This window comes from Cryptomeria japonica, chromosome 11 (assembly GCF_030272615.1).
Source record: "Cryptomeria japonica chromosome 11, Sugi_1.0, whole genome shotgun sequence".
NCBI classification, from domain to species: domain Eukaryota; kingdom Viridiplantae; phylum Streptophyta; class Pinopsida; order Cupressales; family Cupressaceae; genus Cryptomeria; species Cryptomeria japonica.
This window is the reverse complement of record NC_081415.1, coordinates 5,892,117-5,906,510: the sequence shown is the minus strand read 5'-3', so window position 1 is coordinate 5,906,510 and position 14,394 is coordinate 5,892,117. Positions and strand designations below refer to the sequence as shown.

Below are 14,394 nucleotides of genomic sequence, written 5' to 3'. Positions count from 1 at the left end.
ACATGTTAGGGCATAAAATCACAGAATGTTCCTCTCAAATTTTCTCTGGATCCTGTACAGTCCATCTGCAGAAATGGATTCAAAAATTTGTAAGTCCTGACATAGATTTCATCCAGAGAAATCATGGAGACCTTCTGGTAAAGAGCAATAGGGGATCACTTTTCCCCTTCTTCAGTCGATGGCAAGGAAGAGGGCAGTCGGCCTAAAGAAAATTTCTTTAAGAAAAAAGACACACATTAAGTTAAGGTTTTGAATCTTCAAGTAGATGGAGGTCAATAGAGAAGAGACACAGGATTTCAGGGAGTTGAAGGATATGAAGGATGCAGTGTCTCAAGATTGTAGGGAGGAAGAGGAATACTAATTAGTGATCACAAATATTTTTTAGAAAGTGCAGAGGGAAGAAATCAGAAGCTGAAGGACTGCAAACAGAAGCCAGGGATTCAACTGGAGATAAATCCTAGTGGATTATGGAGGCTATTCTTTCCCATAAGGGAAGGAAGCAGTCTCAGCATGTGTTTAATCTTGCATCTTGGTTCACCTATTTCATAAGGATTAGTAGAGCTATTGAGGGATCAGCTTTTACTACTTTCTTGAGCTATAGAGTCAATGTAGTTGGTGTGTCTTTTCAGCATTTCACTTGTTTGATCTTGCCTGGTTCTCTTTGGTAGGGTGCCTTTTTACATATCAGAGTGTTGTTCCTTAGTTTTACTGGATATATCTCAGTTTCTTTTTGTTAATGGGAAAGGGCCCCAGTAGATTCCATCACTTTACCTATCCAAACGAGAAAAGATTCTCAGTTGATCTCCATACAGACTTTCAATTTGTATCAATTATTTTCATTAGCATGTTCAATAATGAGAATTGTGAGATGAGCTTATTTTGAATACTTAACTTGAATGCCATAGGCACCAGCCTTATCCATGGGCTCCCCTGAGTTGACATATGCATTGATTGCTACATCCTCTATATTTGCAAACTCTACCTGGGAAAGTTCAAGGACTTTAGCTCTTGATTAGGATGAGGTATTCCCACCAAAAATCACACAATATACTAAGATTAAGATTCACAAATACAATTGTTATGTATGATTGCAATTCAATTGCCAATGAAAGAAGAAAACCTTTGTTTCCTCCCAGAATGTTCGCACCACTGGTGGGTCCCCAATCTTTGGATCTTCATAGAATCATGGACATTGTCAAAAATTATTTATCACGCAATTGATAGTCAAATATGTAGCTAAAATTTTGTAATTGGTATAAATATGAAAAACCACAGGAACTGAGAAGGAGAGAAAGAAACAGATCATATCAATATAAAAAATGATCAAAGAAGGTCAACAGACTTATAAGTAGTCAGTTGCATTAGTGAGGGAACAAGCAGAATAAAGAGAAAAGATATTCACCTGGGATCAATGGAGAAAGCACAAGTGAAACGCCAGTATACACCTTATGTTCACATCCTATTCCACAAAATTTTAAAGATTACCAAAGAAATCAATCCTTTATGAAGTTAGATCAGAATTACAAAAGCGAAATCCTAGAAGAAGGAACAAGAACATCAGTATTCACAAAAGAATCAAATATGTTGCACAACAGAATAGTACCACTTAAGTTTGAAAGCATGTTGAATGCATCCTTTTCATCTTCTGGTTTTTCTAAGATTTTTCTCTGACAAATATACACAAATAATTATGACAAGACTAACATGATGCTAAATGGTGCTTCAAAAGAAAGAACACGCTCAATTAACAGGTGAAAACAGCAAACACACATGTAGCTCAACTACTGTATCTGCTCCAATAACAAGGTCTGGTCTCTTGCCACCAACTACCTGAATATGAATGGAAGAGTCATACATTTCAGTTTTCTTGAAAAACAATAACAAAACCAAGAGCTGATACAAAGAGTAAAGACACATAGTACATGCAATATTTAAAATATACCACACTTCTGAACTTGTTGATATATGCACCTATAGATCATTCTCTGGATTTTTCATGAACTGAAGCCATAGGTAAATTACATAGAATACACAAAAAGAAAAAAAGTAGCGTAGCTTTGGCACATCTACCATAATTCCCTTGCAACTCAAACAAGAAATTATCAAATAAATTGTCAATTATTAATAACAACAGCTACAAACATGAGCATGGTAAGAACTCAGCACACAAAAAGTTTGGTAAGTTGAGCAGAATTCATACCAAACACTAAAAAGACAGAAATAGGCATGTCCACTTGAAAGAATTTGGATGTTTATGTAAGAGTCACCTTTGATTTGAATTCTGATCTCAATGTTCGATGTTCATTGGTTTTAATTAAGTTTTACACATCACATGAATGATAACTTGATAATCTTTATGTGCTTCATGGAGATGCCAAATGTTCTGAAAGAGATTATATTGATACTGGAGGATGGTGGTACACATTTAAACTAAAAAAAAAATTTATAAGCCTTTTTAGTGAAAGGTTGTACAAGTAACTTAGATGAGGAAGCTTCTCTTTGATAGCATAAGTTCATTCAGTGGAAAGGTATTTTTCTGAGTTCAGATGACGTGGAACAAGATTTCTTAGAAAATTGAGAATACGAGAAACTTCTTATAGTACACAGGGATCAAGAAATCTACAAAAGTGAGTTGATAAATAATGATACTGAAGTACTATTTTTGAAGGATAAATTTCAATCCCTTGATGAACTAAAGAAGAGTAACACCAACATAGCTAGTGATTTCAATTCAGAGCAGAGATATAAAGATATGGAGAAAACTAGTGGAGATAACTAATTTCAGGTATAATTCCCGATTTCCAGTTAAGGAGAAAATGTAATGTCCCCACTCTAGCAGACTGACCAAGCATATGTGCGTTAGCCTAGCTCTACATGGTCCCGAGGGCTAACGAAGGGTTTAAAGGGATCCTGGAGTGTTTTGGCCTAGTCATTTCCAGTTTGGGCCAAAACGAAGTTGATTTACTTAGTTTCAGGCATACTTACTATTTTTAGTAAGTCAGCAGGACACAACGGAGGCTAGTTTTGGTGATTGGATTTGATACTCCTTGGCGAGAGCTTTCCGACGAGCTATCACTCACGCTATTTGGAGTCCGATTGCTAATATTTTTTAATGCCTGAAGTTTTATTAAAGTAACATTTAATTTAATTGTAAAATATTAAAGTGTTACTTTAATATTTATTTTATGGAGATATGTGTAAATCAAAGGGGCAACCAAGGGAGACATAAGTGAATATTTTAATATGTTTTATATTGAACATGTTTTATCCCACATTGTTTGAGTGAGTTGGGTCGCCCCTTGGAGAAAGAATAAAAGGGAGCTTTTGTGGCTTCATTGGGCATGTTGGATATGAGAAGAATTTGGTGTGTGAGTTGCAGATCCGTTCTTGGCATTAGAGGACGTCTATCCTCTCTTGTGACATTCTAGACGTCATTCCCTTGGGGTTTGGCCTTTGGAATCCTTTGCGATCAGCTTCATTTACAGGCAGATTGGGTGCATTTTTCAGCCACAGGCAGCAGCATTATTTGGTTGCATTTCCAGCTACAAGCAGCAGCATTATTTGGTTGCATTTCCAGCTACAGGCCGCGACACTATTCACGCGGGTACTAGTCACGCGACACTATTCACGCGGGTACTATTCACGCGACACTATTCACGTGGCACTATTCACGCGGGTACTATTCACCTGGCACTATTCACGCGGCACTATTCATCTGGCACTATTCATGCAGCACTATTCATGCAGCACTATTCATGTTACTGTAGCAGCAGAATTAGAAACTTTTGTTGGAACATTATGTCAAAATGCTGGAGTATTTAGTGAGTTGAAAATAACCTGCTTTGTATTTGAGTTTGTTAATTCCGGAAATAATATTATAACAGCAGTAGTTCAATTTCCAGCTTGCCTATTATTGTAAATTCTTTTTAGTTCATGTTATGTGGTTTCATACCTGTGCAAAGACTTAAAACAAAAAAAACATTGAAACATTAAACGGAGGAATAAGGAATTGGCTGCAAACTGTTTGACTAAATTCCTATTAGCAGTGGGGTTAGTTTTTGGGCATTCTAGGGTGCCCATTACAGTGGTATCAAAGCAGAAGATTCTGCCATCTTGTGGGAAACTTTCACCAAAACATATTGCAGAAATAAAACAGGTCCAGAATGTATGATTGAGCATGCGACAGGGGCATTATAATTTTCGCAATACCAGGGCCAGACAAAATAGAAATCCGGATAGTCAGAGTGAGCAGTCTAGTTCATCCATGCAGGTGGACATAGAATCCAGTCATACAGACATAGAGGAAATATTCTTCGATCAGGACAGCAGTATGGGTGACCGAGATGAGAGGAATATCGTTCCAGATCAGGGGGAGGTAATGTTCAGACAGTTACTGGGTACGTTAGAGCAAGGGCAGCGTATGCAACAGGAGCAGAATAGGCGAATGGACATGATGTTGCAGCTTATGGCTAGACAGATGGGCGTTAATATTAATCCAGGTGATGCCAACAATGGAAACAATAACAATGGGGGAAACGATAACAATAGGGGCAATGATAATAATGGAGGCCGAGGCAACAACAATGGCCCTGAGAATAACATTAATGGTAATAATGGACATGGCAACAATGGGATTGAGGCGGATAACTTTAGACACATTGCACACCCAGCTCGAACAACGAGCTCGAGACCTCTTCTACCCACCTTTCCACCTAGGGATCCGGTTCAACCAGTGAACGAACCGCAGATTACTGAGTTACAGGGTCAGTTCAGGAGGGACTGGGAGGCCAGTGGACCCGAGTTTCAGGCGGATATTTCCCTCAGAGATTATATGGACTTGAGGATGAGACATATGCCTAGAGCAGGAGGGAGGAATCAGAATTTTGAGCTAAGAAAGAAAGTTGGAAAACTTTCCTTGCCTTATTATGATGCTTCAGGGAAGATGACTGCACGAGCTTGGGTGCAGAAGGTAGATACATACTTACAGCTTAATCCTATGCCTGAGGAGGAGGCTATCAAGTATGCGGCTATGCATTTGGACGGCGTTGCGCATGAATGGTAGCAACATGGCATGGTGACTCTGGGGCATAATCAGATTACATCCTATGAGGAATTCACAGAAAGATTGATTGAGAGATTTGACACTAGGGATCCCGAGTTACATTTCAAGGAGCTAGCACAGTTAAAACAGACAGGTTCGGTGGATGCTTACATCGCCGAGTTTCAGCGGTTGTCTGTACTTGTTACTGATATCTCTCCTAGGAGATTGGTGGTGTTATTTTGTGATGGGCTTGCTGATCCATTACGTGGTTGGGTGAAGGGACATGATCCACTCACCTTAGCAGAAGCAACTAAAAAGGCACGAGATTTAGCCCCTTCGGTATACAAAGGAAAATACCATTCAACAGATTCTTCCTACCGCAAGGACAAAGACAAAAAACCATTTCAGAAAGAGTATAACAAACCCAAAGAAGGATCAAAAGGACTAGACAGTGAAACCTTGAATGAACTTCGAAAGAAGAAACTGTGCTTCCAGTGTAGAGAGCCTTGGGACTTATCTCATAAATGCCCTCTCAAGGCTAAGGCAAATCAAATGGAGTATTTTTCAGCAGAGGAGTCAGAGTCAGAGGGGGAGGATCAGCACTCCAATTCAGATGAGAGTAGTACTACAGAGAGGAGCAGAACTGTTGGGGATGACAGATCATTGGCACGGTTAACCGGGGCTCAGAAGGCAATCACCTTTAAGGTGAGAGGTACTATCCAGGGACAGAAGGTGATTTCCCTTATTGACACTAGGGCTACGCATAACTTTATTGATACACAGTTGGTAGCCAGGAGAGGCTTACAGACAGAGGAGCATGATGGTTTTAGAGTCATGGTGGCTAATGGCCAAAAGCTATTATGTACTCAGAAGGTTTCGAATCTTCACATTAGATTTGGAGATGGTTATGAGTTGGAGGATGATTTCTATGTTGTGGACATGGGAGATTACGACGTCATCCTTGGTATGACATGGATGGCATCGCTGGTTGAGTTCACTTTCAATCTAGCGAAGTTGGAGATGAGGTTTCAGCATGAGGGTAGGACTGTTGTGCTCAGGGGACTTTCAGATGGGAGTTGCAGGGTAGTGTCTTTGAGGAGAATGGAGAGACTTTTTCGACATAATGACATAGAGTGGGCAACAGAGTGCTTAGTTATGCCAGCTTCACCGGAGCCTCGAGTGAAGAGTCATCCACCAGATATACAGGAGATACTTGACAGGCATGCCAAGGTATTTGGTGATATTCCTCATGGGGTTCCTCCCGATAGGGGTGCAGAGCATGTTATTGAGCTCGAGGAGGGAGCCAAACCAGTGATGATCACTCCCTATCGTCATCCTAAGAAACATAAGGATGAGATAGAGAAGGCAATTAAGGAGTTGTTGGAAATGGGGCACATCAGGCCAAGCAAAAGCCCATTTGCTTCAGCAGTTGTCTTGGTTAAGAAGAAGGATGGAACAATGCGCATGTGCATTGACTACAGGGCCTTGAACAAAAAAACCATTAAGAACAGGTACCCCATTCCGCGGATAGATGAGCTGATAGATGAGCTACATGGGGCATGTGTATTCACAAAGATAGATTTGAGATCAGGGTATCATCAGATCAGTATGAGAGCAGAGGACATTGAGAAAACAGCTTTTCGGTGTCACTATGGTCATTTTGAGTTTCTGGTTATGCCATTTGGGCTAACCAATGCTCCTGCTACTTTTCAGAGTTGCATGAACCAGGTGTTTAGGGGGCAATTGAGGAGATACGTTTTGATTTTCTTTGATGATATTTTGATCTTTAGCAAGACATGGGGGGAGCATTTACAACATCTTGAGGAGGTGCTATCTATTTTGGAGAGAGAGTCCCTGTATGCCAAGGAGTCTAAGTGTGAGTTCGGGATGACAGAGCTTTTGTACCTTGGTCATATTATCAGTGCAAAGGGAGTTCGGGTGGATCCTGAAAAGATTAGAGCTATTGTTGATTGGCCCAGACCTACGAACCTTACTCAGCTTAAGGGGTTCTTTGGCTTATGTGGTTTTTATAGGAGATTTGTTAAGGGGTTTTCTCAGACAGCTGCTCCTTTGACAGATCTTACTAAGAAGGGGGCCTTCATGTGGACAGAGGCAGCACAGAGGTGTTTTGAGCATTTCAAGCAGGTGATGTCTTCGTGTCCAGTTCTAGCTCTACCAGACTTCACGAAGCCCTTTGAGCTTCATTGTGATGCATCGGGTGATGGGATTGGAGCAGTATTGATGCAGGAGAAGCACCCCATTGCTTTTGAGAGTAGGAAGCTCCGAGGTGTGGAGAGGAGCTATTCTATTTATGATCGTGAGATGTTGGCCATCATGCATGCCTTGGCCAAATTCCGATCCTACTTGGTTGGAGGGAAGTTTGTGATCAAGACGGATCACAATAGCATAAAGTATTTCATGAGCTAGCGAGACTTGAATGACAGGCAGCAGAAGTGGGTCACTAAATTGCAGGCTTATGACTTTGACATTGAGTTTGTCAAAGGGAAGAGGAATGTAGTAGCTGATGCCTTATCCAGAAGACCTCACATTTGTGCTCTTGCAGAGATTACAGGAGATTGGAGGGATAAGATTATAGCAGAGTATGTCGGGGATACTTGGGCGTCTGGTTTGATTTCAGGTACTACGCAGGATGATCGCTATGAGGTGATAGATGGATTGATCAGATTTCAGGACAGAGTTTACTTGATTCCGTCATCACAGTTGAGAGAAGCGATACTTAGGGCATTTCATGATGCACCTACAGCTAGGCATCCGGGGGTCTTCAAGACCTATAGGTAGATCCGAGAGCTATTCTCATGGAGAGGGCTCAAGGATGATGTTCAGACGTATGTCAGGGAGTGTGCAGTTTGCCAGCAGAATAAGGGAGAGCACACGTTCCCTGCAGGTTTACTACAACCCTTGCCCATTCCAGATAGGAAATGGGAAAGTATTTCAATGGACTTTATCACTGGGTTGCCACGAGTGCAAGGGAGGGATTGCATCTATGTGGTGGTAGACCGTTTAACGAAGTTCGCTCACTTCTTTGCTATTCCGTCCACTTACACAGCAGCACAGGTGGCAGATCTTTTCTTCAAAGAGATATTCAGGTTACATGGGCTACCTAGATTCATTGTCAGTGATCGGGATAGTAAATTTATGAGTATTTTCTGGCAAGAGTTGTTTACGTTGTGTGGCACAGATCTTACACCCAGCACTAGTTATCATCCGCAAACAGATGGGCAGACGGAGATTGTGAATAAATGGGTGGGGGGATATTTGAGGAACTATGTGACTACACAGCAGAGGGCTTGGGTTAGATGGTTGCATATGGGAGAATACTGTTACAACACTACATATCATATGTCCATCAGGATGACACCCTTCATGGCACTTTATGGTTATGAAGCACCAAGCTTCATGGATCTGGTTTTGGGGGACAGCAGGGTGCCCAAAGCGAAAGACTTATTGCAAGATAGTCAGGATATCCTGAGAGTGCTCAAGGAGAACATACAGCAAGCTCAGAATCAACAAAAGTTGTATGCTGATCAGCACAGGGTAGAGCGCAGTTTCGAGGTAGGGGATATGGTATACTTGAGGCTACAGCCATATAGGCAGTCATCTCTCAAGAGGAGCGGGGCAGAGAAGCTGAAGCCTAGATTTTATGGTCCCTACAGGGTGATTCGCAGAGTGGGCGAAGTCGCCTATGAGCTTGAGCTTCCAGAGGGCAGTCGAGTACACAATGTATTTCATGTGTCTAGGCTTAAGAAAGCTATTGGTCAGAGTGTAGTACCTTCTGCAGATTTACCCCCTTTGGATGAGGAGGGGAAGCTCGTGTTAGTACCTGAGGCTATTCTGGACACCAGAGTGAGAAAACTCAGAAACAGGATAGTGAAGGAGTATTTGGTCAGATGGAGAGACCTGCCGGAGGAAGATGCTACATGGGAGAATGAGCAGGTGATACAGCAGGCTGGATTGAGATTGCTTGAGGACAAGCAATTTCAAGGGGGGCGGACTGTAATGTCCCCACTCTAGCAGACTGACCAAGCATATGTGCGTTAGCCTAGCTCTACATGGTCCCGAGGGCTAACGAAGGGTTTAAAGGGATCCTGGAGTGTTTTGGCCTAGTCATTTCCAGTTTGGGCCAAAACGAAGTTGATTTACTTAGTTTCAGGCGTACTTACTATTTTTAGTAAGTCAGCAGGACACAACGGAGGCTAGTTTTGGTGATTGGATTTGATACTCCTTGGCGAGAGCTTTCCGACGAGCTATCACTCACGCTATTCGGAGTCCGATTGCTAATATTTTTTAATGCCTGAAGTTTTATTAAAGTAACATTTAATTTAATTGTAAAATATTAAAGTGTTACTTTAATATTTATTTTATGGAGATATGTGTAAATCAAAGGGGCAACCAAGGGAGACATAAGTGAATATTTTAATATGTTTTATATTGAACATGTTTTATCCCACATTGTCTGAGTGAGTTGGGTCGCCCCTTGGAGAAAGAATAAAAGGGAGCTTTTGTGGCTTCATTGGGCATGTTGGATATGAGAAGAATTTGGTGTGTGAGTTGCAGATCCGTTCTTGGCATTAGAGGACGTCTATCCTCTCTTGTGACATTCTAGACGTCATTCCCTTGGGGTTTGGCCTTTGGAATCCTTTGTGATCAGCTTCATTTACAGGCAGATTGGGTGCATTTTTCAGCCACAGGCAGCAGCATTATTTGGTTGCATTTCCAGCTACAAGCAGCAGCATTATTTGGTTGCATTTCCAACTACAGGCCGCGACACTATTCACGCGGGTACTATTCACGCGACACTATTCACGCGGGGTACTATTCACGCGACACTATTCACGTGGCACTATTCACGCGGGTACTATTCACCTGGCACTATTCACGCGGCACTATTCATCTAGCACTATTCATGTTACTGTAGCAGCAGAATTAGAAACTTTTGTTGGAACATTATGTCAAAATGCTGGAGTATTTAGTGAGTTGAAAATAACCTGCTTTGTATTTGAGTTTGTTAATTCCGGAAATAATATTATAACAGCAGTAGTTCAATTTCCAGCTTGCCTATTATTGTAAATTCTTTTTAGTTCATGTTATGTGGTTTCATACCTGTGCAAAGACTTAAAACAAAAAAAACATTGAAACATTAAACGGAGGAATAAGGAATTGGCTGCAAACTGTTTGACTAAATTCCTATCAGCAGTGGGGTTAGTTTTTGGGCATTCTAGGGTGCCCATTACAGAAAAAGAAAGAAGAAGAAAAAAAAAAAGAACAAATGAAAGAGAATACGAAAGATTAAACAAATGAACAAAATAAAGTAGAAAAAAAAAAGAGGAAGCCCTAATAATGGTTCAAAATAAAGCAGAAAAATGGCTCTAGAATTTTATTCATAGCTTGATCTGTAAACAACTAGAGTTATACCCCTAGCAATCACCAACTTACAGATTTTGTCTTGTTAACACTACACCACAATTTCAAACACACTATTCCCTACAAAAACTAATTTTCATACAAATGTAACATGTTCATTGAATCCATATCAATATGTAGAAAGCAAAACAGAAATCAAGAATGCAATAAATACAAAAGAAAATGAACAAAGACATACCATGCACCTTAGAGAAACCCTTAACTGGGAAAATCTCAGGAAGAGCAAGTTCAAAAGCTTTTCAGTCCATTATTTTCTACTCCACACAAGTGTACACATTTCTGTAGGGCAACAATAAGTTCTTGCAAAGCAAACAAAAAGCTCGCATATTGAATTTACTTCATATCAGAGTAAGTAGAACCAGAGGCTCAAACACATTAATTAATCAGTTATCTTCAACTTATGTGATTTGACACAATATGGCTTTATAAAGCCTTTCAACTTACTAATTACCCAAGCCATCCAACTAACTAATATTATTAATAATTAACATCTATTTAACAAATTAAAATTAACATGTTAATTTATTTTTTTAAATATATTATCACATACAAATATTAAAATGTCATGAACTAATTTCTAACATTCCCCACTTTAGCGTTGAACTTGACATAATAGAAGGAACTTTCTTTTGGAGGCGCATTGATGGTCGGACTTTGTCGATCCTTGCCTCTGTCTTCTACCGATGAGATCCGCCCCCCTCCCTACCCTCAATGCAATAGCTTCAAATCTCCTCGGATGTTGGCTTCCACCAATAATGCAACCAATAAATTAACCACCCCACCTATTGTACACATATTTTGAAAATAAAAAACTTTTCCCCCTATTTTCTGAAAATTCTTCACTTGATATGCAATTACACCATTATTACTCCAAAAATACATTTAGCTCTTAATTATTTAATATATAATATTGCCTAATTACAAAGAAATTCTCAAAAACAAATATCCTTACACCTCCAAGATTGAAATATTTTCAAACTCAATTAACATTTGCTAAAGGTGTGGATATACCAGATTGTCAAAAAGAAGAAATAATCTACAATTGTAGTATTACATGCGACCAATTTCTTTGAGGCATTACGTTAAACAGTTCATATACCTTGTCTATGCTTCCACATTTTTCATTTTATACATGCCTCCTTGGCCAAATTTCCTGTATTCTTCATGCTTTGACCAATGCCTAGGCCCCATACCCTATTCCTAATTCCCATTTTTGCACGTCTACGAAATCACTGCCAAGGGTTGTGGGGATCCCGTTTAAACCTGTCATTGGTGTTGTACGACCCCTACTCTTTAGTTTATGGTCCATCCTTTCCCAAGGACTTTTCCTTACCTAAGTCTAATCCTTCCTCTTTACACGAATTGTCTAATACAGTAAACCATGTGATCCACAATCTAGGGACCTTGAAACAAGCTTTTGAGGCACAACACAACCTCACCAAACAGTTTTATGTCAAAATTAACAGACTCATCATTAAGTTGTCAAGGACGGAGAAGAAACAGGATGACCAAACACAAATTCAGCAAAAGGTGGACGCTAGAATCTTGTAGAACTAGGAAGTCATCCCTCAAGTTAACAGACCGATCAATGGTTGCAGTGAGTGAAAGGTTAAAATTGAAAGCTTCGGAGAAGAGTTTTATAAGTGGAAAAGGAAATGGAGACTATAAAGGAGAATCCGAACAGGGTTATAGAAGACAGTAAGTGCACCATTCAGAAAAGCACAATGTGAATCAAGATCCTGATAGAGAAGCTGAAAAATAGTGATGAAATTTTGGAGATTCCCTTTTCAAAGGTGAAAGCTATTGAGGCATGTCCCAATACTAGAACGAGGACCAGTAAGAAAAGAAGCTATGAGGAAAAAAAAAGAGTGGTAGGATGTTATGGAGCTGCATGATACCTTTTACAAATAGGAACTGGAAGCTGCTGAAATTCTTAAAAAGGTTGTCTTTGGTCCTTTATCTAGTGCTGTCTTGTTTTGTTTGGTCTTCAGTGCAGCTAGCTGCTGTTTCGCTGTTACTTTGCTGACGTTTTGTTATGCTTAGCTTGTAAATGGTTTCAAGGCACCTTCAAAACCTGTTTTACCCCTTCTATCAAAAATAACATAGTGGAAAGTTCTATTTGTCCAATATTTGGTTCAGAAAACTTTCCAGTTCAACAGGTAATAAAAAATGGCATTTCTAATACAGAATTCCTTTCAAATTTGAATAAATGTGGTTCAAAGATGTACAATTTCTCCATTGGGTGATGAAATGGTGGCAAACCATGACAAAATTCCCAATGACAATGATGTACATTTTCTTCAAAAAGTTTTGAACACTCAAAAGTGTGCTCAAACAATGGAACAAAGCATCCTCTGAAGACATCTTTTCAAAAGGACTTTCAGAATCTAAATGAAATAGTGATAAGGCAAGGAATGGAATAGATCAGTTACATGCAAGAGAAGGACCTGATAGCAGAGCTAAAAAGCACACAAGCAAAAGAAGAAGTATACTGCAGGCAAAATCTAGGGAATTATTTCTGCAAAATGGAAAGAAAAACACAAGGTGCTTCCACAACAGAACCATGGTTCAGAGCTCTTACAACAAAATATCCCTTTCACAGAATAGTAATTATTGGTGGGGATCAAAATAGTCGAAGGAATGGAGTCTTTTGGTCATTTGCAATTTGCATAGGACACTATTTTGTTTGGCAAAGCTACTGTAATTGAAGATATGAATATCAAATTAATTCTCAATGCCTATTTTAGAAGCTTCGGGACAGCAGATAAATAAAAATATTACAGCAAGGGAACTGGGCACCCGTTAAGTACCTCAGAATACCACTATTCCCTAGAGCATGCAAATCAATTTTATGGGCACCTCTAATTGAAATTGGTGGATTTGACACAATTGATTTTTCTATCAATTTGAACACCTATACCTTTGATTCAAGTTATCCCTACAATGTTTTCAGACCATTGCAAACATGATTCTCAGTTCACGGAAGTATAGTTTCTGCAACAGTGAAATACAACCCAAACCAGCATTTCCTTCCTCCCATAGTTTCAAGACTTCTCAATGGGCGGACAAGGGCATTGACACCATGGTCCACCTACATTGAATTGATTTTCACATCATACCTCCTCAATAAGAAGGCTTTTGGTGCCCAAAAGCTCAATTACAACAAATGTGGGAACTTCTTCCCCATGACATCCTTCAACCAAATGAACCATGTTTTACCCAGCTCTTCTTGTTCTACCTTCTCCATAAGTACACCATATTCTAGCTCCTCTTGTTCATTTGGAGCTAAGACATCTATCGAAGGTAACACAAAATCTTCCTCTCCATCTAGCATAAAAGGTTCAAACAATCAAAGCTTCTATAAATTGAAAACCAAGTACATCTTCATATACAAAGAAACGTGAAGTATAAAAGTATTCACCCCCACTTGCTCTACAATATGGAAAGAACCATTCATCATGGTTTTCAGCTTCTTAGCTGGCTCTTGAAGTCTCTCCTAGTCCAAATACACCCAAACCCTGTCACCCACTCTATGCCAATTGTGATGACATTTGTAACTAGCTTGAGACTCCTTGAGCTGTTCTTGTACACAGAGGTGCATCTACTGCGCCTTATCGATGAACTTCTCAGCCTTCTGTACCTCTAAATATTTGTTTTCCAACCTCTCCTTTAACTGTCCCAACAAAACATCAAATGAACTAGGAGATAGCTGAAGGATGTCACAAAAGGTGAAAATATGTTAGATGAATGAACTGCCCTGTTATAGAACTGCTGAATATACACCAACTTTTCATCCCAGCTCTTGGAGCACCTCTAATTACACCGACATAACAGCTGCACCAATGTTATATTCACAACTTCTGTTTGACCACCCATTTGAGGTTGGAAGACAGTAGAACGTTTGACCAGGG

General features: G+C 39.9%; 1 protein-coding gene across 6 annotated transcripts in view; it reads right to left on the bottom strand.

Annotated features, from left to right (window-relative positions):
• Positions 1-14,394, bottom strand: part of LOC131036591 (uncharacterized) — a 71,382-nt gene that overhangs the window by 22,919 nt on the left and 34,069 nt on the right. For 4 of the 6 annotated variants that reach the window (XM_057968492.2, XM_059213796.1, XM_059213794.1 and 1 more), the window contains 5 exons: positions 1,771-1,830; positions 1,604-1,667; positions 1,403-1,459; positions 1,121-1,173; positions 893-982 (listed from right to left, as the gene is read on the bottom strand). In XM_057968492.2, coding sequence (XP_057824475.2) covers positions 893-982; positions 1,121-1,173; positions 1,403-1,459; positions 1,604-1,667; positions 1,771-1,830 — 324 coding nt within the window. The remainder of the gene's footprint in view (positions 1-892; positions 983-1,120; positions 1,174-1,402; positions 1,460-1,603; positions 1,668-1,770; positions 1,831-14,394) is intronic. The other 2 variants (XM_057968493.2, XM_059213795.1) reach the window with 1 other exon arrangement.